Consider the following 23,683-nt stretch of genomic DNA (forward strand, 5'->3'; position numbering starts at 1 on the left):
CTGAATAATGGCTCACATTTTGGTCAGTTTCTGAGCGGTCATGTTTTAGAAGATTTAAAATAGGGGTGAATTCAGGTTGATTGAGTTTTCCCACTCAGTGGCAAAAAGTGTCCTGATCAACCTGAATTCAACCCCTATTCATATGGACTACTTTTGTGATACTTTTATTGTGCTTTTGCACCTTTTTGAAGCTTGAAAGCCACCCAAATGCATTGCAATAAAGTAATTGCATGAAAAAGAGCGACCAGTACAGTTTTTCCACAGAAGAAAGAAACTCGTGCAGGTTTAGAAAGGGTGAGTAATTGATGACAGATTTGAAATTTTCAGTGATCTATTCCATTAAAGCCTTTCTGATCTGATAATCCTAAACACATGTATTTGTTTACTGAACAGAAGGTACTTTAATACCCTAGCCTTCACTCAAACAAGCTTTTGAAATCCAGGGCCAAATTCTTAACATGCAAAGGCTACATTTCGGTCTTAAAATAGTTTACACTCATTTATTTCAGTCATCTGTGACAGACACCTTCAGCTTGCTGCTTTAGGCTGCCATGCACCAGATGTTTCCAGTGCGTAAGGTCTTAATCAGATTCCTTCAGATCCATCTGTCATCCGCCGCATCTCCTCCTTTGGACCCTGATCAGCACAAAGTTCATCTGGATGAATCGCTAGCTTGTGCTAAACAAATCAGCCTCTAGTGATTAGAAACGAGGGTTGCTAACCAGACACAAGGCAAAACTCATCAGGCATGATTCTTCCTCAGAATGTGTGTTGTCTTAAAGGGACAGTGCCATGGGCGGACTGGCCATCTGGCATACCGGGCACTTTCCCGGTTGGCCGACTATTTTTTTTTCTTTCTTTTTTTTTTCTCCAGCCCATAAAAGTGGTAGGCCTAGATCGGCGGCCCGATGTTTTTTCAATTGACATTGCTGGCCCAAAACACTTTAGTCAAAAATATCACATAGTTTTTTTCCTTCTGACAGACGGAGACAGAGAAGAAAGAAACACAAGGAATGTACAGAGAAATAGCGTGAAAAAAAGATACAGGCCCTTCAAGCAGACGCTGTAAAATGTGTTCATCTTCAATGAATATTTGTTATATAAAAAATAACAGTGTAAAAAGGTTTTCTTTTGAGTTACACAAAAGAAAGAAAGTCATATGTGTTTGAAACAACATGAGGGATCAGTAAACAATAGCTCCGTTTACATGGATCCATTTGTAAGCAGAGCTAGGGCTGGGTGATGTGGCAAAAATTTTTTTTCTCTATTTACAATTTCGATGTTTTAACTAGTCAACTTAAAAACATAACTACAATATGATTCAGGTAACATTCTCTTTATTAACCATCTGGTTAAAAAAAAGTTCTGTTCCAAGTACACAACACCTGAAGTGATCAAAACAAATTACTTATGTTAAATATTTTTGCAAAAAAAACAAGAAAATGCATGAAATATGAAAGCAAATATTGTATAAACTTACAAAATATTGTAAAAATCTCAAACATATCCTATATACTCATAAATAATATAAAATAAGAAAAATCCTAAATATTTCTTAGCCAAAAAGTCAAGGCAATTCAAATTCAAAATGACTAAAAGTATAACACCAGTAATAGTCTATTAAATGCTTTAAAAACATCTTCGTAAAAAGTGAAAAATGTTTTTTGCTTCGTAAAAACAGAAAATAACAGCACCTTTCAGCCTGTCACCGACATACAAAACATGAAATATCAAACATTTAGTTGTTCTTTACATTCCATTTAGCTATTTTTCTATTGTGTTTATGTTTGGCAGACGTGTTTTGGCTGTTGCACTCGTGTCTCACGTCTTTTTCAGCGTCTCACCCATTCAAAACCGCATTCTAAAAACGCGGCGCTCAAATAAAAGAAAAATTCAACTCGCATTTAATAACTTCGCTTTTTTTTTTATCACGTCTTGTTTTTTTTCCCCCAATGCTTTTTCTTTGTGAACAGCTACTTAAAACTAACGTCTTCTACGTTCATGGAGTGCGCCACACAAGAGCGGTTAATCAGTGGCGCCATCATTTGGTCGGATCATTTTCTTATCTTAACTGTCAACATGTCTAATTGTAACGTTTGCTAAAATGTATTCAAACCCGCGATTTCTCGATTTAAAAATAATAAAATTGTAGCAAAACATTACATTCGAATTAATAAAAAAATTCTGCCTTCTAGTATTAGTCCTACTAGCACAGTCGGAATACAATTTTTATTCGGATTGTAAGGGGTGGTTTAAACTTTTCTCATCTGTTCGACAGGACATGTAAACACTTGATCAGATTAAAACCGAAACTGGAAAGTTCTGTGCATGTGCAATGACATAGAAATTCTACCTACACTCATCGTCTGTGAAGTGGTGTAGGACAACGTCTAACCAGGCCTTTGCTTTGGGCTCTCATCCATCAATGCCTGGTTTTTGGCGCAGAAAGGGGCATTTTTACTGCTTGATGATGAATATATAAGCCGCCGCACGGCACAAAGCTTCATGTGCTCGTTGTCTCCTAATCAGGACCTGAAATAGATCAATATTAAGCCTGTTTTTAAAACAAAGAAAAGAAGCAATGGCAGGATGATGGTTAGTATGCACCAACAGCGAGGAAACTATGTATATTCATATGCAGTGTGCTCATGTCAAAAGATCAGTTCTGAATTGAAGCTTGTGACATAAACACGCACATCAACCCGATCACTTTATTCAGGCTTCATGTAACACTACGTTCGGAATGATTTCATTCCAATTGGAGTAAAAGGTGTGCAAGCAAATGACAGAATTGTCATTTTCACGTGTACTGTTGCTTTAAAACGTGCACACATTTTGAGACAGACACACTTTAAGATTATGCTTGTATTGTTCTGCTGGAATCTTGGGTGACTTTCTTCAAATCCGTCCCGGCCTCTTTTGTTTTGCGTAATCTTTGAAGTGCATTATGCTAATGCAAAAAGCAGGTACCCACACGAGGGTGTCGATCCCCGTTAGTGATACACTGCTCATTTTGAGTCGTAATCTTAATGAGCAAGTCACTGATTTAATCCTCTGTTTTGCTCAGAGAAGCTTGACTAGCTGTGTTCTGCTTATACAAACCTGCAGCATAAGACAGCTGTCGCACATTTTGGTATTTTCACAGTTTGTAGAGCCCAAGGCTCTGCTCACCTTTCTCTCTGTCTGCCTATCTATCTATGAAACTCTTCCTGTCTATTTCTCTCTCTCTCTATTCAAACGAATCCAATGACACTTTCCTGGCCCTGTCTGCATTTTTGTTGCCATCTCTAGGGGCCATTTAACAGAAAAGTGTGAATGTTATTTTATGGCTGGCTGCATCGCGCAGATCTGTCTGTGTACTAAAGCGAGATAATGAAAAAGGTGAGTAACGTTTAATGGCGCAGTCCTCCCTGTCAATCACAAGCTCATTGTGTTGAAAATGACAACGTGGGTGGACATCCTGAACTATTTTCAATTTAATCACCATGATTTCCAGGACGTAATTGCACTGGATGTCTTCTTCCCTATGAAACAAGGTATTTTATGTTCAATAGGACAGAAACATCGCAAAAGAAATCTGTTTCTAGTTTCAGTTCTTTCTCCTAGATTGCATGGAAAGCAAATTGCTGAGGTCTTGTGCTTCTCAGATCGTTCTCCTCATCTGTTTCTTAACAATGCCTCAAACTGTGCTCATATTTGCTGAGTCAAGGTAAACCTCATCGAATTCTTCAGAGACAAAATTATGTGAGATTTGCTAACCACATAGTTTGATAGATATATTTATAATGGATAAATCTTATTTCAAATCATATTCTGTTAAATGTATAAACCTGAAGAGAAATATAAAACAATGCCCATCGATAAAATAAATTAGTTGGTGAATTTTAAAGTCAAAATTCTGTCAATTCTAATGTATTAATATTTTTTGATTTTATTGTGTTTTGTACAATTTTTCTCTGAACTTAAGGGCCGTTCACATCAAGAATTATAACTATAATGATAAGTATATTGGCTCCCAAATCAACACACAATATTGTTCTGTTTATTCTAAGCGCATACTGCAGTTTTGTCGTCTGCCGCTTTAAATGCTCGAGCTCTTAAAGTAGAATGGATTCTGATTGGCTGTCAATGTTTTTATTGTTTCATCTATCTATCTATCGTTTGCTCGTTAGTTCGTTCGATAGATGGATGAAATTCTATCCATTCATCCGTCTGTCTATCTATCTATCTATATATATATCATTCGTTAGAATTTTATCTATCTATCTATCTATCTATCTATCGTTAGAATTTCATCTATCTATCTATCTATCTATCTATCTATCTATCTGTCTAATTTGTGGCCCCCTGGTCGTATCCGGACCCCATTTCGAATAAGCATTACTGTCTTGAACTGGTTTGTTATTATGAAGAAAAGACTTTTCTTTCTAACATTTCTTTTTTATTGTGTCTTTTCTCTTTAGATTCCCACGGCATGGACCTTTTCGCAGTGGCGGTGCATGAGTTTGGCCATGCCATAGGGCTCGCACACACCTCTGCCATCGAGTCCATCATGCGCCCATACTACCAGGGGCCAGTAGGCGACCCGCTCAAGTACAACCTCCCGTACGAAGACAAGGTCCGTGTCTGGCAGCTTTACGGTAAGAACGTCCACCCCCTTGGTCACGTCTGGTTTCTTTCTTTCCTCCCGGACCCTCCTCCCTCTCCATCAGTTAACTGAAAACAGGCACTGTGGCAAGCTGTGTGAGCTGAGATCCTCAATCAAACACGGACACCCTGCTATCATCTCAGATGCCTTGGCATTGTTGAAGAAGCAAAAAGTGACAAGTAGCGACAACTTGTAGAGGCAGTCTCTCTGCAAGACATACAGACAGACAGATGCTGTAATCTGTCAACAGTAAACACACAAGGATGACACAAAGAATGTGGTGTGCTTGCTGATAGCGCTGTTACATGCTCTGTCTGCATCGCTTTAGAGCCCTAGTATTTACTAAAAGAACTAGAATCAGGTAACCCTGCAAATAAGCCTGCAAAATCTTCATAATGCAATTTGCACTGTCATTTCTGTTCTTGTGGGCCCATCTGAGTGCTCGGATATAAATGATGCAGCCAGTGTTCACTTTCATACAGTTTTCTGTTTTAGTCCTAATTTATCAATTTAGTTTATTTCGTCAATTTATTGTAGTCAATTTTATTTAGATGAAAATGTATTTATAATAAAACATTATTATTATTATTATTATTGTATTCTATTATTTAATTCTAATACATTCATATCAAAATAATATGAATATATTTTTACATATTCAATATTTATTTTCATTTTATTCAAATATTAATGTTATTATAGTCAACTTTAATAAAAAATTAAATTGACTACAATAAATGATTTTATTCTAGTACTTATATATAATTAATATGTTTATAAATTATATATTAATATAATTATATATTCATTTGAATTTTATTCAAATTATCATTATTATTATATTAATTTATACATGTCAACATTAGATGTGTAGTCTGGTGTACTATTCATGATGTTAATTCTTTATGCTTTAGTTGGCTTATTTAATGTCTGTGTTTTAGTGAGTAATTATAGGAGTGCATTCGCAACGTGACTTACACAATCAGACATAAAAAAGTTCAACAGTTCTCTGCTTTTCCTCCATCCCTCCCCACTCACATTATCTTGTTTTTTAGCTAAAGTGCCCATCGTAATTGTAAAAACAAAGTGATTGGCAGTGCATGCCCCCTCCGCAGGCTGCCCTTTTCTGTGATCCCACCAGGCAAATAACAGGCCCTAAACGAGGGACGCAGCGAGCAGAAGTGATTTGGTTTGTATAGGGGCACTATTGATTTAATTACATGGCTGTGTTGAGTCAAACTTGGGAGCACAGGGATTAATTGGTCGTCACCATGATTTGGACCCTGCTAATCAACATGCAGAACGCCACACGGCACTGCAAACAAGCATGGTGAGAAGCAAAGAGATAGAGAAACATTTAAGGAGAGGGATGGAAAGATCAGGATTGGCTCACGCAAATAGTGCCATGAGCTCTGGAACTCGAGGTGATGAACACTGGCCAAGCGTTTAATAAATGCATGTGTAGTTTCAAAATAATGAGAGTGTACATACCCCGAGTTAAATCGGTCCTTAAACCAGTCCTTTTCCCCAATGAATTATTAACCTTCAGATTTACTATTTACTGTCTTTATTTTTGAGGCCCAGAGACCACTGTGATGTAGGCTACTCATAAAAATGATAATGATAGTATTTTGTAATTAACCTCTTATTTTACATTCAGATTCTTTTCTCTTGAGAAAAAGAACCCAGTAATCTCAGCGTCTCTTTTTTGTGTGTTTCAGAAAAGATTTCAATAATGCCTTGAGCTGTGCTCAGACATTTCAATATGAACTGAAATAAGCATACTCCAAAGACCAAATTATCTGAGCTATGCTATCCACATGGATTTTTATAGCTCAATACTATTAACATTTGATTTACAAAAAGTCTAATTTCTGTCTTCTTTTTAAGACAAAAATCTAAAACAGAGACATATCTGATAACTAAAAAATAGTCCTAATTTCATGATTATTTCATACTGTGTTTTTATTTTTTATTCTATTTTTTAAATATATGTTCCTCTAATTAAGTCAAAACTCTAAATTACTGAAGCTTTAACCCTCTGTTGTAAAACTAAGTTAATTGCTTGTTTGTGAGGTCAATTTGCCCCCAGCAAAAAAACATTGTACAGTGTGAACAAATCCAAATAGAAAAATTGGCAGTTGTTGACTTTTGTGCACACTAGGAATATACTAACTAGTTAAATATTTCACTTTTTTTCTCTGTATAACCAGAAAGTTTTCAGAATGAAAGTTAATTGCATTTTATCATGTTTTGTGTCTAAGGTCACTTGATGGGCCCCGTCATACTTTTTTGTATTGAATTTTTTGATGGAGGACATTTGCACGTGTGTTTTTAAGGCAAAATCTCATTTATAATAAATTCTAATATGATTATAAATCCCTTTAAGTATCAACCAGACAAAGTATGTATATTGCTTGTATATTTTTGAACTATTAAAAGGGCCTTGGGGTCCCCAAGCAGAACATGAGGATTAAAAGTTAAAGAGATAGCGTACTTTTGAAATAAATACTATTTGATTTGGAACAAAGTTGGATTGAACGTGCAGTTTGTTGGTTGTTAAACATTTTGCTCATTAGATCAGTTTCATTTTTACTTATGCATTATTACTCATAAATGTTCTATGTATGCAGTAGTTTTACATAACTCCTTTTCTGAGACTGGTTGTTATCTCTATCTTTGAGTGATTACTTAATGAGGTTTGTCAAAAAGTCAAGAATGCACTTAGTGTGTGTTCCTCTCAGATGTGTGGCATATTTATTCTCGTGCACAAGTTTAACTCATCTTGTGTTTTGTCAGGTGTTCGGGACTCCGTATCACACACGCCGCAGACAGATGACCCCTCTCAAACAGCTGAACCTCCTGTCCTGCTTGACCTCCCCAGAAACAGATCTACAATACCGTGAGTCAACAAGCACACATCCACAAAACCCACATTCCTCTGTTCAGCGTGTCTTGAGTATTTTGAATTGCAGAGGTAGTGGTCCATCATTTGGGAGGAGATTATGTACAGACTTCATAATGCACCCGCAACTCCACTCAGCCTTCCTGGAGCAAATGCCAGAATGACACAAATTATAGACTCAATTCCTGACTTCTAGTAAGCAAGAATTTAGCTTCTCCGAGAGAAGCCTGCACCTCTTTATTTTCCTCTCTCTCTATCTTCACGGTCGACATGTGAGGCAGGTATAGATTTAGTTTGACAAAGGTCAGTAATATATTCCTCTCGGAGAGTTCAGCTAATAAGCTGTGAATGAAGATCTTTGTTAATAAAGTGTCAGGCGAGTTCCCGCTCACAAAAGCAGCTCTGTCACCGTAATTGCTCCATCATTAGCATCCCAGCCACGTCAAAGTGCTAAGTCAGTCATTAGCCGAGGGGATAACGCATTCAGAGATTTTGTTGCCAGCAGGTTATAACATCTTCTTTAATTTGCCCAATCTGAAACCAAACGCATAAAAAAGTACATTCGGGACTGGTTGGACATAGCCATAGCTAGCCAAAAATATTAATATACAGACTTGCAATAAAATATGTAAGGGATATGTAATGCACTTTAAAAAAGCACCAGTGGCTTGTGCTGATTCTAAAATGGATATTTAAAGGTGCTCTATGTAAAAAATGTTTTTACTGTACTAAAGTATTAAATACAATAATTGGTTTGCAGAGATGTAATACTTGTTTCTCTGAAAACAGCAAGTGATTTTACTTTGAAATGTGCATTCTGTGTCGGAATATCTGCTTTGTTTTGGTCTGTGTGATCCCACCCACTGCCGGTTTACCCAATAGTATTTGGACACCCCGGGTTGCTAGTTGGCGGAAAACACAGCGATAGAAGCCGACAAACGAAATGGGACAGAGATCACAAATTATATCCGACCTAAAATGCCTTAGAAATAAAAAAAACATTGCAAACAAGTACATTAGCTGATCAACTTATACGGTAAGGCTCGTTGCTTTCTATTTTCAATTACGCTCGTCATGAAATCTGGCAACCCGTGTGAGCATTGAGTCTGAAGGGGAGGGGGCGGGGGGAAAACTCAATCCAGTATTTTGAATTTGGACCGAAGTACGCTATTCAACTGCTAGCTATCAATGTTACATAGAGTACCTTTAAATGGTGGCGTAAGAAAGTAGTGTGTTTTAGAAGTTTTTCTCTAATACACATTGGCCACAATTATTGGAACCCCTAGAAACTCTTGTGAGTAAAATATCTCTGAAGTATATTCCCTTCATATTTACAGGGGTTTTTTTACCAGGGTGACTAGGAACATGAAATTATCCAGTCATGACTTCCTGTTTCACAAGAGTATAAATATGAGGTAAACACAAAAGCCAAATTCCCTTAATCATCTATTACAATTGGTCAAACCAAAGAATATAGTGCAGCAAAAGATTGTTGAGCTACACAAAATAGAAAGTAGCTATAAGAAAATAGCAATAGCAATCAACAGGAAATGTTACAAATCTGCATGGATGGGGACGCATGTGTATATTGTCATAATGCACGGCAAGGAGAACAGTTTGAGTGGCCAAAGACTGTTCAAGAATCACAGCTGGAGAATTGCAGAAAATAGTTGAGTCTTGGCCTTAAAAAAATATATCAAACAGCATCTACAGTTTTTTGGGAGGGTTTCTGCTCTCCTGCACAATCAGTTGTCAGACACTACTGGATTTTCGTTGATGGAGATCTGGCAGCAACAGCACATTTTTCCACTTGGGTGAGGGATTCACAGACAGCTTTCCCTGCACATGAAATCCCCCATATGCCAGCAACCAATGAGAATGCGGGACAATGACTACGACACATAACAACAGAGCGCAGGCGCCAAAGCTGTTGTGGATCCGCTCACCCGAAACCCTCCGTAACTGGCACAGGTTTAAAGAAAAAATTTCGTTTGGCAAATAAATAAATGACTGACAGTTATGTATGTGTTACCAATATTTTATAATGTAAGCTTTATGGAACACATCAAACAAGGGAATTTGTAGTAATTTATAGTGTTATTATTAATTAGCTAGTCCAAAACTGGCTTGGGACCGCACGACCCTGGTAGAAACACAAATACTTCTACTAGTGAATGTCTTGTGCTCTACCTTCACACTCCTGGTAAAGTTTATCACTTTTTTCTTCGTATTTTCTCATAGACCTGACCGTGATGCCCCTGACCGATGCACTAGCCACTTTGATGCTGTTGGCCAGATTCGAGGGGAGGCCTTCTTTTTCAAAGGTAAGAACACCCAGAAGTCCGGTGAAATCAATAGATACTAGAAATTGATAATGTATGAGGTTCTACATCCTTTTGTGTGTATAAATTACAAAACATCTTAATCTGTATTTGTGTCTTGTTTTCTAATATTTTGACATTTTTAAAATAAAATGTATTTAACTGAATGCATAATTGCATTAGATATTATGACTAAAATTTATATTCATATATTCCGACTTCTTGTCAGGCGACATATCTTGAATTTTAGGTTACTTTTTTAACTTTAAGTTTAATTTTCTTACCCCATTATTTATTGAAACAAGGAATAAAAAGTTTACCAGTGGGGTAAGAAGATATATTATGTGATAATATAATATTACATTATCAAGATACACTTTTTTATTTTATTTTATTCTATTTTATTTTATTTAAAATGAAATAAAATATAAATTAAATATTTGCTTCTTAAATAAATGTATCTAGAAATATTGATAAAGAAAGTAATTATCATAATCAAACTTCAAATCGGTTTTGTGGGGCACTATTGAATTTCTTCAACTGCTGTTAAATTGTTTATTTTTCCTGTTTAGCCATTAATGTGCTGTCTGTATTTTGATACATCATCATGTGTGCGTTGTATTTGTTTGGCTGATTCTGCCAGCTGGGTACACTCCTACCCACTGCCCCCGGGCAGGCAACAATTCCTCGCTTTATTTAACCGATGTCCCTCATACATCATGTGATAGCACATAATCACACCATAAGCTTACATAAACACACAAATAATCACACCTTCTTCCTGTCAAACCTCTCGTCAGGGAAGTATTTTTGGCGTCTGACACGTGAAAAGCACCTGGTGTCGTTAAGGCCAGCTCAGATCCATCGCTTCTGGAGAGGTCTTCCTGCCAACCTGGACAGTGTGGATGCTGTATATGAGAGACCTGGAGACCATAAGATTGTGTTCTTTAAAGGTAAATTCCTGAATTCAACCTTTTATTAAATTATGATTTAACATCTCCCTTCAATGCACCTTTTGCAAATTTGTAATATGACTGGTTCATTCTGTTCATTCTGAACTGTTATAGACATGCTACAGACATGAATGGTACCTGAAGTCATGCAGCTTATCTCAGATGTAATCATTTTCCAAAAAATATGATTTCTAGAATATACCTTAAACAAATGTATGGTTGCAAATGAAAAAAAATATATGAAAAAAATATTGATTGATTTAATTAAACCTTGTTGCAAACATTATTTTGAGGGGATCTATGTTGACCAACTTAATATTGTTGAGTAATTTAAACTGAAACTTGATTTAAAAAATAAATAATTTGTAGTAACTTAATGAAATTGTCTTGATTACTTTGAAAAATTTAGTGTTGATTACTAAATTGAAATTGTGTTATTTTATGTATTTTTTAGTAAAGTAAAAAACCTGTTAGTGTTTAATGCTGTAATGTTTGACATTTAAAGGTGCTATATATATATTTTTTTTTACTGTCCTAAAGCATAAAAGTACCATAATGTGTTTATGATGTTTGAAATGTGTGTTCCGTGTCAGAATGTCTGTTTTTGTTTTGGTCCGTGTGGTTCCGCCCACTGCGGGTTATAACCCTGGTTGCCCGATGATGGAAAACACAGCGTATTGCAGCAGGCAAATGAACAGGGTCGCAAATTCTACCTGACCTAAAAATTAGCTGAACAATTACTATTGTAAAACTCTTCAATTTCCATTGTCAATTACGCTTGTTCCTGTTACATGTCCTCAATCTGGCAACCCGCATGAGTGCGGAGTCTGAGGATGATGGGGTGGGGGAAACAACTCTTTCCAATATTTATATTTGTACTGAAATGCCCATTTCAACCTAGCTGTAAATATTACATACTGCACCTTTAAATAAGTTTCTGTTATGTATGTTAAGTTTTTGTCATTACCATTGTGCTAAAGATTAGTACTCGTGGTTAGGTTGTAGGTGGCTATATGAAGGTAAGTAAGTACAGTTTTATTTATATAGCACTTTTAACGCAACAATGCACAAAGTGCTTTACACAATTTAAAAACACAATCATTAAAATCATTAATGAGGAGCTATACACAGTACATGAATAAACAAAATATAATATAAAATATCAAAACCCCAAAATACACAAAAGACATCACAAAATATTAAAAGCACATCTATACAATTAAGTTTTCAGACGACATTTAAAAACAAACACACATTCAGATGATCTAATATCAACTGGCAAGCTCTTCAATAGTTTTGAAGCCCTCACTGCAAACGCTCTATCTCCTTTAGTTTTGTATCTAGTTCTTGGAGCAGCCAGCAGCTTGTTAAAAGAAGATCTAAGACATCTCCCTGATTCATAAGGTCTCAGGATCTCAGTTAAATATATAGGTGCCAAACCATTTAAAGCTTTATATGTCAACAATAAAATTAAAATCAATCCTTATATAAACAGGTAACCAATGTAAAGAAGCTAAAACAGGTGTAATGATGTGAATAAGTATACAGCACATTGACTATATGAGAAATTATATCTTATTAAATTAAAGCTACACTGTGTAGGATTTTCTCCCATCTAGCGGCGAAATTGTTTATGACTACCAACTGAATATTACTTTCTAGCCCCTCCCATTCTGAGGGCGTTTTAACTCCTACGGTGGCCGTATTATTTCAAATCTGCCGGCAGTCGCGAGTAATCTCCCCGTCGCATTCGTCACGGCGCCACTGAGTGTAAAAACGCGAAAGGCGAAGCTTGAATTTCCAGGAATGTCCCTCTTTGGCTAATGTATTTTCAAGATGGAGGCGCAACATGGCTGCCGCCATTCGAGCGACTCGCTCGTATGTATTATAAATGGCAGATTCTACGCTTACGAGAACACTTGATTAGTTGGTACAAGTAATTACACATTAATGAGCACATATATTTTTGAAAGAACAAAGTGTTTTTTGCTAAGAATCAACTTAAAAAATTACACAGTGTAGCTTTAAATAAGTTTTAACTGAAATATATAGAAAATAATAGATAGAAATAGCAACCATTCAAAACACCTTATCTTTGTGGTGTTGTTTTGTGCAACACATTTCCTTCAGAAAATGTCCAAATCTAGTTTCACACTGTTGCTTTCGTGCAGTATTTCAAAAAGATTGTGTGGTTAATTCCAGACATTTTAAGCAAAATGCTTCCTAGAGTATAAACACTTACTCTTACAAAAATTCTCTAAATGATTGGAATTTAAAGCTCTCAAGTTATGCAAATGTCATTTTTAATAAGAGTTTTCACTATAAAGCGAACAATGTCCTTCAAAGATATAACGCAAGAGTGTTTTGAAGCTCAAAAGCACAGAGGTAAAAAGAACATATTGAATATTTAAAGCACTAAAATGCATTTCGCTGCAGGTCTGTGTTTTCTAATCTGGTCTGCTGGTAAAGAAAGCCTTTACCATTATCACACCTCACAAGAAGTTGTTCTCACTTCTTTAGGAGGGAAATATTGGGTGTTCAAGGACAATAACGTTGAAGAGGGCTACCCGCGGTCTGTCGGTGACTTTGGGCTGCCCGTGGAAGGAGTAGATGCAGTATTTGTTTGGCTGCACAACGAGAAGACGTACTTCTTCAAGGACAACCGTTACTGGCGCTACGATGACCATTTGCGTCGCATGGACCTCGGCTACCCAAAAGACACGGCGCTGTGGAAAGGGATCCCACCCCAACTGGATGATGCCATGCGGTGGTCTGACAGTAAGCATTGTGAATCGTATTAGGTCTCTTGAATTTTAAGCAGCTCTCCTGGATCTTATTTTTTAGGGCCACAAGAAATGAACCTTTTCCTTTCCCTGGTGAAAAATCAGACTTGAATTTCCATGCTAGTTTATCCCGGTTAGCGGCTGCTGTTTAACTAGGTAGGGAAGAGCATAGCTATGCAAAATGTACTCCTAAAAGTTGACAAAATCAGCTTTTAGCAGATATAAATATTTTGATTGTAGTCGATTTGAAATTGTTGATGTCTCATTCTCTACACACAGATGTCCAAATGATGATACAATTTGAACATCCCCTCCACATAAATAATAATTACTGCTTATAAATGCCTCAAACTAGTAATAGAAAGTAGCAAATTGTGTTGTTGTTTTTTTCCAGGCTGTGACAAGCCAAAAACTGTTGGGAATTTTAAAAAGTGAGAACTTCCGTATCAGTGTTATTTAAGTATTATTTCTATCTATACTATTATAGTATTTATTAATATTTTGTTATTTTAGTATTTTCAACTTTCATTTTAATTTTTAATTTTTTTTCATTTAGCTTTAATTTATTTTTGTTTCAGTTTTAGTCATTTTAGTACTTTTTTTTCTGTTTAAGTTTTTCATCTTATATATATTTTTTATTTCAGCTTTATTTCAATGAACGAAAACTATTTTTAATAGTTTTAGTTAACAATAACAACAATCGAAAGCTTACTGAGCTTATCAAGAAAATAAAAAGGCAGTGGCTATTTTCACTAATTTAGCCATATATGCTAAAATAGCAGTATTTTCTTTTGCATGAAGTGTAAATAGTAGTGAGATGCTGTTTATACTTTGTGCAAATAGTGGCAGATACTATTTGTACCTAAGTGTATTGTATTATATTATTAAACAGTATGCAATAACATATTCAGTTATATTTATTTAAATTATAAATGGATGCTGCTTTATTGGGACATTACTTATACTTGACATTACCCCTACACCTACCCGTTAAACACTTCATTCCCATAATTAAATACCCACTTTAATATGATATTTAATAAATATCATATTTTCTTAATTTTTATTTAAAAGTATAAAAGCTCTGAGCTGCTATGCAATGGGAAAAGGGAGAAGAACGAGTTCGGGAAAAGGCGGGTTCGAACTCATGTCAAAAGCTAACGCCACTTCTCCTGTTATCAGATGTGTTTCTTTTATCATTTTGTTTAATCAAGACAATGATTTTGTCATCAATCAGACAATGGTGGGTGGAGTTAGTGTAAATAGCCTCTGCCAACAAGGCAGGCTATTTGAACTTGGTGTAGACATTGTGAAGTAAACATTAAATCATAAAATGATTCCTCCTAAAATTCAAATGTGTGCTAATATTATCTTCCATCATATGCAATATATATCTAGCATCTCAAAACGACTCTTTAAAGCCCCAATTTGCCTTGGAAGAAATGGTTTTATTTGGATGGAGAGGCTGTTAGCCATGCAGGTGTTTTGAATGTGTGGTTGTCATAGCAGCAGTTTTAAGGTCTGTGTGTGAGCAGAATGGAGAAAGGGGCATAATGTCCTGTCATGCCTAATGCACAGCATTGTGTCTAATGCACAGTGAGCTCTCACTGATGGATGGACCTCAAGGATGAAGACCAGGCAACTGCAATGTTGTGGTGAATCACAAGAAGCCTGTGTTAAATAAAAGCAAAGCTTCAAAGCAAAGATTCAATTGACCATACCAATTAGCAAATCCAAATATGCTAAAGGTTTGACATGTAGAAAGCCTATTTCTGATAGGAGAGAAGTGCAGGCCATTCCCCCCTTTTCTTTTTCTTTTCGCAGAGTTGAGGATGGTCACATAGATGAGTATGATTTATCAGGATGCATGTTTCAGTGATATATTAGGACATTTATGTGTGGTATTCCAACAAAGTAATTACATCCAGCACCTGTAATTAGCACTTAAGCATTTTGAACATTTTTCAAATGTCACCCACGAGTGAAACATACCATCATTTGTATGAATGTGAAGGTCAGTTATTTTGCATATTATGCATAATGTTAGCCTAAAGACATGCAGGTGAATGTTTTTTTGGTCACTGTGTCATCTCTTGTGGTTTTTTCCCCCTAAAAAAATCATCTTTGCAGTTTGCATATTACTAATTCCTTTACAAGCACAGTTTTAAACGTCTTTAGGATAACTATAACGATAAAAATATAGCTCTAAAAAAATTTTTTACATACAAAAGAATATATAGCAGAGTCCACACCACGACCATAATGATAACGGCACTGAGAAACGATATTGTTTTAATCTTTTTCAGAATGATTTTTTCCAGCGGATGATCGATAAAAACATTGACAGCCAGTCAGAATCCATTCTGCTTAAAAGAGCTCAAGCATTTAAAGAGGCAGATGACAAAACTGCAGCGCTCTTAGAATAAACAGAAAGTTATCATTGTACTCTGGTGTGGATGGTAATCATTATAGTTATCTTTACAGTTATTGTTCTTGGTGTGAATGGGCCTTTAGGTTTCACTTGATGCACCAGATCTTCTTCCCTGCTGTGGCGACTCTGTAAGCAGGGGCAGAGAAGTTGTCTCATCAGGTGTTGTTCTCTGAGGCTTTGCTAGCCCCACAGGAAGAGCTTTGAACGAGGAGTGAGGGCAGGCCACTCTAAAGTGATAGTCCCCTGCCTCCATGGGAGCTATTAAGCCCGTGGAGGTGCTGGCAACAGTATCCTGTTCGAATAGACAGCACTGATGGCCCATTTCACCTGCAGAGTGAGACAGAGAGATAGTCTGGCTATCACCAGACCAAGCTCAATCTTTTAAGATTGAACATTAGTCTGGGGAGTCTGCTCTGTATTTTCTGCTGCACAAGAGGCGTGATCAACGGGCATAGTTCAAATGACTCTGTACGCAATTGGATAGTCCTTCAACCAATCCGACCAACGATCCAGGTGACGTACTTTGCAGCGAAAACTCCAGGCAGGAAACGTCTCAACAGACGTGTTGGTTTGGAGCATAGGTCAGCGGTTTGCAGAAGCAGCAATGGCATCGAGCGATTTTTGCAGGTATTTACACCCACTCGAGCGATTTGTTTGCTAAACTAAAGAAGCCATTGAGCATCGTCAAGAGGTTAAATGAAATTGGATTGGATTAAACCCGACAATAGCGCGCCAGGTGGATAAGCCAGTTTGTGATTGATCCCCGCAAATTTGTAACAGAAGCAGGCTAGAAGAATGTACAGGTTTCCAGCCTGAGCTGCAGGGCGAAATCAAATAATCGCCGGCAGATCGGCCTGGGTTTACCCAGTCTAACAGAGAGAGATAGTAAAGCTCATGTTCAGATTGGACAAATGCAAGCATTAGGTTGAACCAGAGGAAAATTGTCTCCATTTGTGTTTCTAGACTCTATCTGGGCTATTGTCTCATGTTTCATTCTCATCCCCCAAAAAACATGATTTACTGTCAGATGAGTAGAGTGGGTTTTAAAAATATATCATTCTGTCATCATATACTCACTCTCATATCATTCCAAACCCATATAAGACTTTCTTCTTTGGAACACAAAAGGAGATATTTAGTAGAATAACTAAGCTGCTCTCTTCCATTTAATGAAAGTGGATGGGGACCAAGCACTGTCAAGCTCCCAAAAAGAAAAAAGCACCATAAAAGTAATCCGTATGATCTGTGATCTGATGGCTTCGTGTGAGGAAAAGACCAAATGTGACCCGTGCTTGCAAAATGAGTTGCAATGAGCAAATTTTCAAAAATGAGTTATTGTTATTTTCACATTCTCACATTTTACAATATTAAATCTCACAATATTAAAATGTCACATTTTAATATTCTCTATTAAGAAACCTTTAAAAATTGATGTATGATTTTTTTGGAATCAGACCAAAAATGAGATACACCTGTTTGAAGTCGATAGAGTCAGCAAAGTAAATTTTGAGAAAAATTGGGTTAAGTTTTCTAAGGTTTCCAAAACAAAATCACCTAGCAACCATACCTTAAAATCCCTGGTAATAAGTCAAGTCAAGTCAAGTATATTTGTATAGCGCTTTTCACAATACAGATTGTATCAAAGCAGCTTCACAGTATTAAATTAAAATAATACAACAAGGTTTGTTTCTAGTGGAATTTATTGATTGATAAAATCAGATTAAATATCCCCAGAATATCCCCAACTGAGCAAGCCAAAGGCAACAGTGGCAAGGAACCGAAAAACTCCATCAAATGACCTAATGGTGTCCTAAAACTCCATCAGGTGACCTAATGGAGAAAAAAAAACCTTGGGAGAACCCAGGCTCAGTCGGGGGCCAGTTCTCCTCTGGCGTTTATTAACTAGAGGCCGGATTGTAATTTGAACTGTAAGATTAAAAATATTATATGAATGCCTGGCTGAAGAGATGCGACTTTAATCTAGTTTTAAACTGGGAGAGCGAGTCTGAGCAACTAACACTATCAGGAAGGCTATTCCAGAGTTTTGGAGCTAAATGTGAAAATGCTCTCCCTCCTTTGGTGGATCTGGATATCCTAGGTATGACCAAAAGCCTCGAATTTAGTGATCTTAAAGAGCGCGATGGATTATAGGGCGATAGAAGATCCGTTAAATAGACTGGAGCTAAGCCGTTTAGGGCTTTATAAGTCAGTAGCAATACCTTGTAATTAATACGGAATTTTATAGGTAACCAATGCAGTGATAATAAAATCGGTGTTATATGATCATATTTTCTTGATCTAGTAAGAACTCTAGCGGCGGCATTCTGGACTAACTGTAGCTTGTTTATTGAGGATGCAGGACAACCGGCTAATAAAGCATTACAGTAATCTAGTCTCGAGGTCATGAATGCATGAACTAACTTTTCTGCATCAGAAACTGAAAGCATATTACGTAGCTTAGCAATGTTTCTAAGGTGGAAAAAGGCGGTTTTTGTAACATATGAAATATGATTTTCGAAAGACAGGTTGCAATCGAGTATAACACCCAGGTCTTTTACTGTAGAGGATAAAGTAACAGGACATCCTACTATATTAAAGTTGTATTGCGAGAGGTTTTGCGGGTGGTTTTTTGAACCGATAAGTAGTACCTCTGTTTTGTCTGGATTTAATAATAGAAAATTACGCGTCATCCAATCTTTTATATCGTTAACACACTCTATCAATTTGGATAATTTAGCGTTTTCATCTGGCCGTGACGAAATATATATTTGAGTGTCATCAGCATAACAATGGAAACTAATTCCATGTTTCCTTATAATATTTCCAAGTGGCATCATATATACTGAGAATAACAGAGGGCCTAACACAGATCCCTGCGGCACTCCATAGTTTACTGGAGTTATGATTGATTTTTCTCCATTTAAATAGACAAAATGGTAGCGGTCAGATAAGTATGATCTGAACCAGCTTAATGCTTGTCCTTGAACACCAGTATAATTTTGTAGTCGATCTAAGAGTATGTGTGATCTATAGTATCGAACGCAGCACTAAGATCAAGTAAAACTAGTATTGAGATACAGCCTTGGTCAGAAGCTAAAAGTAAATCATTTGTGATTTTAACGAGCGCAGTTTCAGTGCTATGGTGCGGCCTGAAACCAGACTGAAACTTTTCATAGATATCATTTTCTTGCAAGAAAGAACACAATTGAGCAGACACCACTTTTTCTAATATTTTAGACATAAAAGGAAGATTTGAAATGGGTCTATAATTTGCTAGGTTATTATGATCTTATTGTGGTTTCTTAATGAGAGGTTTTATAACTGCCAGTTTAAATGTTCTTGGAACATGACCTAAAGATAAAGACGAGTTAATAATATTGAGGAAAGGCTCTTCCACTACAGGTAACACTTCTTTCAGTAGCTTAGTTGGTATAGGATCTAATAAACCGTAATCTAATCAAATCTAATAACACAACATTTGGCTAACACCAAGTCAAAACCAAATATCTATAGGAAAAATATATATTCAACCTTTATTCCATGATACCACAATTATTTGATTAACATTAATGAAACAGACAGCCTATAATTTAAGACCTACTGTACCACATGGATCCAATATAATGTTACCACCAGGTGTTTTTCCCCAACAGTTCACCAAACATTCACTTAAGACATAACAGATAATGTGAATACTCGCCAAGACAGATATTTTGAATTACTGTAATTCTGTGTATATGTGTATATCGGGATCGCGCGCTGTCTGAAGCGTCTTTATGCGCACACTTCGTGTGTCAGGGCGAGTAAGATCGTTTTGTTTACATCAGCATTAGTCACATCACAGAAAATCACATTTCATTGGTTCAGACTCCAGATTCCATTGAGAATTCGCTATGAATATTCACAAAGCTGGAATGCTGCGCTTTAAAAAGATAACTTTGTAACTTTCATTGTACAGAAAAATGGCTAGGATATGTTTTTCATGAAAAGAAATTCATGCAAGTTTGGAAATGCATGAGAGTGAGTAAATACAAATTTTGTTTAACTAGCTCTTTAAAAATATGAGATTATGCAATCATTGATCATTTCATTTTAATCATTTTAAGTTAATATTTAAATAAATAATAATGCATTCGAATGTTCATGGTTCTCTGATGTTGGTGCCATGCAGGTAAACATATAAAATATATTAAATAAGTATAATAAGTGTTTATATTCTGACTATTTTAGACTGGTTCGGGTCGTACTCATCATAGACATAAACTGAGAGAAGTAGCTCCGAAGCAGGAAATAGAGTTGACAAAAGCCATAGAGGGAAAAGTAAAACCATAATGATCTGTATACTAGATGAAAGCAGGTCTGGAAAAATCCATTCTGTGCATCAACCTGTATTTTATTATCTTGTATTTTCCGCTCTTTCTACCCAGGTGCATCATATTTCTTCAAGGGAAAGGAGTACTGGCGTGTGGCGGGCAGCGATATGGAGGTTGAAGCGGGTTATCCGCGTCCCATCGGGAAGGACTGGCTGGTGTGCACGGAAATGCAGTCAGACTCCCCGGAGATGCAGAACAACTCTAACACGAGGCTTCACGGGCAGCACCACGCAGACCATGCAGAAAATGGCTACGAGGTTTGTTCCTGCACTTCGGACTCAGCCTCCCCGCTGGGGACGCGACTGACCCTCTCTCGCGCCTGGGTGTTAGCGCCACTCTGGACGCTCGCTCTCGCTCTCTCCTCTGCTCCTCTCTGATAAGGGCAGAGCCACAGGCCTGTACTCAAAAAGACTCAAGGAGCAGAACATACAGCAGCCTGTGGGTGAAGAGAGCAATAAAGTAGCACCGGACTAATGGAATGGACTCAGCACTTCAATCAAGAGAGGGATTGGATCACTTTTTCTTTTCTTTTTTTTTTGGTTGATGCTTTTTGTTATCTGAAACTGGAAATTCTATTATTATTATTCTCATCATCATTCTTATTAGTGATGCTTGCTATTGCTATCTCAACCCCAAGTATTAGACTTCAGCACATAATTTATCTCACACCGTTTGTGCTACAGACATAGCCTAAATGATATCTTAAATGGTGCCGCTCAAATGGTGTGCTGTTAATTTATCAGACCTACAACTTCACCTGGCAGACAAAGCAAGCGAAAAAATATGATACGAGCCATATTTAGGACCCAAAATATCAGAGGCTTGGAATACATCCATATGAAATGCTACAAATTAGTCTAAACGCCCACAATGGGCAGCGTGTTTTGCACAGGCAAGCATCACTAACATTTAAAAAATGTTATTGGTGGTAGTATTCAAAACCTGACAATAATCATTATCAGATTTATGTAATCATTTTGTGTTTCAGAATATCAAGATATATAGTAACTAGCTTCCTGAAGGATATCCAGACCCAGTAATAATAATGATCATGATGATAATGATAATATAGCAATAGTAGTAATATTGCTGATATCGGAAATCTCACAAATAGGACTTCATGCTGGCTGCAGTTCAGAGGCATCATGGGATACCATTATAAAAGCGTAATCCTTTACTTGTTTTATGGGTTTTTAATTGTAACCGTCTCTTCCATCTGATCCACCTATTCCCAGTGTTTTAGCATCTTTTTCTTATTATTCTGCCTTGTTCTAAGCAATTATATTTACTCTCATCTTCAATACTGACTGTTTTAGTAATATACACCACATCACTCTAAAGCAATGACAGTTACTGATTGCAGTCAACTGTATTTTTGTAATAAACACCACTGATGTTTAGTTCAAGGTCATGCATGATGCTGGATTCACAATGCCTGGATCACCACAGCTAGAAACATTTCACAGCTTTTGTTATATGATTATTTTTGTCTTCTTACAGTCTTTCCAAAAGTTTTCCCAGTCAGAGAGAGCTGAGGACATTGAGAAATACTTAGACTGGGAAGATGTTTGACTCATATCCTGGGCTGCTGAGAGTGCACTCTGATCATAAATGGAAAGAAATGCTTATACTATATATAAATACATATACATATATATTTAAGGTAAAAACTTCTATGGCAGTTGCAAAAACAATGTACATTCTGAGCTGTCTTTTATAAGGTGAAATATTTTTGTAGAAAAATAAAGAAGTATGAGCAAGCTCGAGTGATGACTGCTGTAATTTCATGACACAACCGAGTCTAAATACGAGCCCCACGCGGCTATTTCCCCGCAGACATGACAGCTGCTGTCACACGACGGCAGGAACCGCATTCGCACCACATTCACCCCGCGATGCCAAGATGACATCAAACCACCAATCGGAATTTTCTTAGCGCTCAGAACTCTGTTGGTGTGATATTCCTGTTTGTTTGTGTGGAAACACAGCGCATGTATTCTGCTGTAACTTTGGCTATTCGGTGCCTGTCTTACTGTAAATCAAGGACAGCGCATATATTTCATAATGGATATGGAAAGTAACCGTCGCCTTGGTAACGAGCCCACTCCGCATCATCTAATGGGAAAAGCTGTAGACTTGGTTGCGCGCGCCTGAATGTGTGTGGGTGCCGAAACAAAGATGTTTTAAAAGTGCTGAAAGCAAACCCAATGACTCTAAACGAAACGTGTCGGTTATCTTTCGGTGGCGATAACCGAAATACTTTGAGCGGTAAAATGTTTCATCAAAGATTGCAGTGCTGCTAGCTGCTAATTACCGGCTGCCTGGAGACCGTCTGTGCCCGCAGGTAAGCAGAGTGGACATGTTCCAGCTCAGGGACTGTGTGCTGCCTGGGATCCTGTGAAGTACACCCTGAAATTCAATAGGTTTGGCTTTAACTCTTTCTTTGAAGGTTATAACCTTGTTATAACCAATCTAAATGGTTTTCCGAGTTTATCATGTCAACCAGTGCTGTGCAAAATTCAAAACTGAGATAAACTGGAGCAAGCGTGAGTTTGAATCGAATTGGACACGCCCACACGAAGTTGAATTGGAATTAGCGGAAGTAAAATTTACTGAATTGTACAAACATATTCAACACTGAATCCATAATGCGTCGTGCGAAATAAAGTGTTTTCCACAAGTTGATCTTTTAAATATGACAATAACTAAATACAAATATTTGTCAGATAGGAATCCGTGTATCATTCGTTGTTGTTTTTTATTTATTTAATATTGAAAGTAGAAAAATGAGACAACTTTTTCAATATTCAAGCTGTTTATTTATTTTTCTACCTCAGAACGAAAAACGAAAAATCAAGCTGAATTCTTTTTTTTTCTTTTTTAAATGAAAAGACGAAGGAAAGGAACTGTTTTCTCATTTTTCTACTTTCAATATTAAATCAAAAAACGACTGAACGAATGATACACGGATTGATAGGCTACTATCACTTTCAGATATGATTTATCGATCTATCATTTTGGGGTTTCTATCCATCTGTCTGTTGCTTTCAGATAGGGTACTAGGCCTATATCTATCTGTCTATCACTTTCAGATAGTGTATCAATCTATCTATTATTTTATGGTATCTATCCATCTGTCTGTCACTTTCAGATAGGGTATCTATACTATCTATCTTTTTTATGGTATCTATCTATCCATCTGTCTGTCGCTTTCAGATAGGGTATCTATACTATCTATCTTTTTTATGGTATCTATCCATCTGTCTGTC

The 23,683-nt window shown here is 36.8% G+C and overlaps 1 protein-coding gene across 3 annotated transcripts in view; it reads left to right on the forward strand.

The window, feature by feature from the left end:
- mmp17a (matrix metallopeptidase 17a) overlaps positions 1 to 22,159 on the forward strand; it is an 86,195-nt gene extending 64,036 nt beyond the window's left edge. For all 3 annotated transcript variants that reach the window (XM_084386673.1, XM_084386674.1, XM_084386675.1), the window contains exons 5-10: positions 4,464 to 4,640; positions 7,448 to 7,550; positions 9,795 to 9,877; positions 10,675 to 10,827; positions 13,348 to 13,605; positions 20,469 to 22,159. In XM_084386673.1, coding sequence (XP_084242799.1) covers positions 4,464 to 4,640; positions 7,448 to 7,550; positions 9,795 to 9,877; positions 10,675 to 10,827; positions 13,348 to 13,605; positions 20,469 to 20,791 — 1,097 coding nt within the window. In that variant the 3' untranslated portion in view covers positions 20,792 to 22,159. The remainder of the gene's footprint in view (positions 1 to 4,463; positions 4,641 to 7,447; positions 7,551 to 9,794; positions 9,878 to 10,674; positions 10,828 to 13,347; positions 13,606 to 20,468) is intronic.
- Positions 22,160 to 23,683: the final 1,524 nt, after the last annotated feature.

This window comes from Rutilus rutilus, assembly GCF_951802725.1.
Source record: "Rutilus rutilus genome assembly, chromosome: 18".
Lineage (NCBI taxonomy): Eukaryota > Metazoa > Chordata > Actinopteri > Cypriniformes > Leuciscidae > Rutilus > Rutilus rutilus.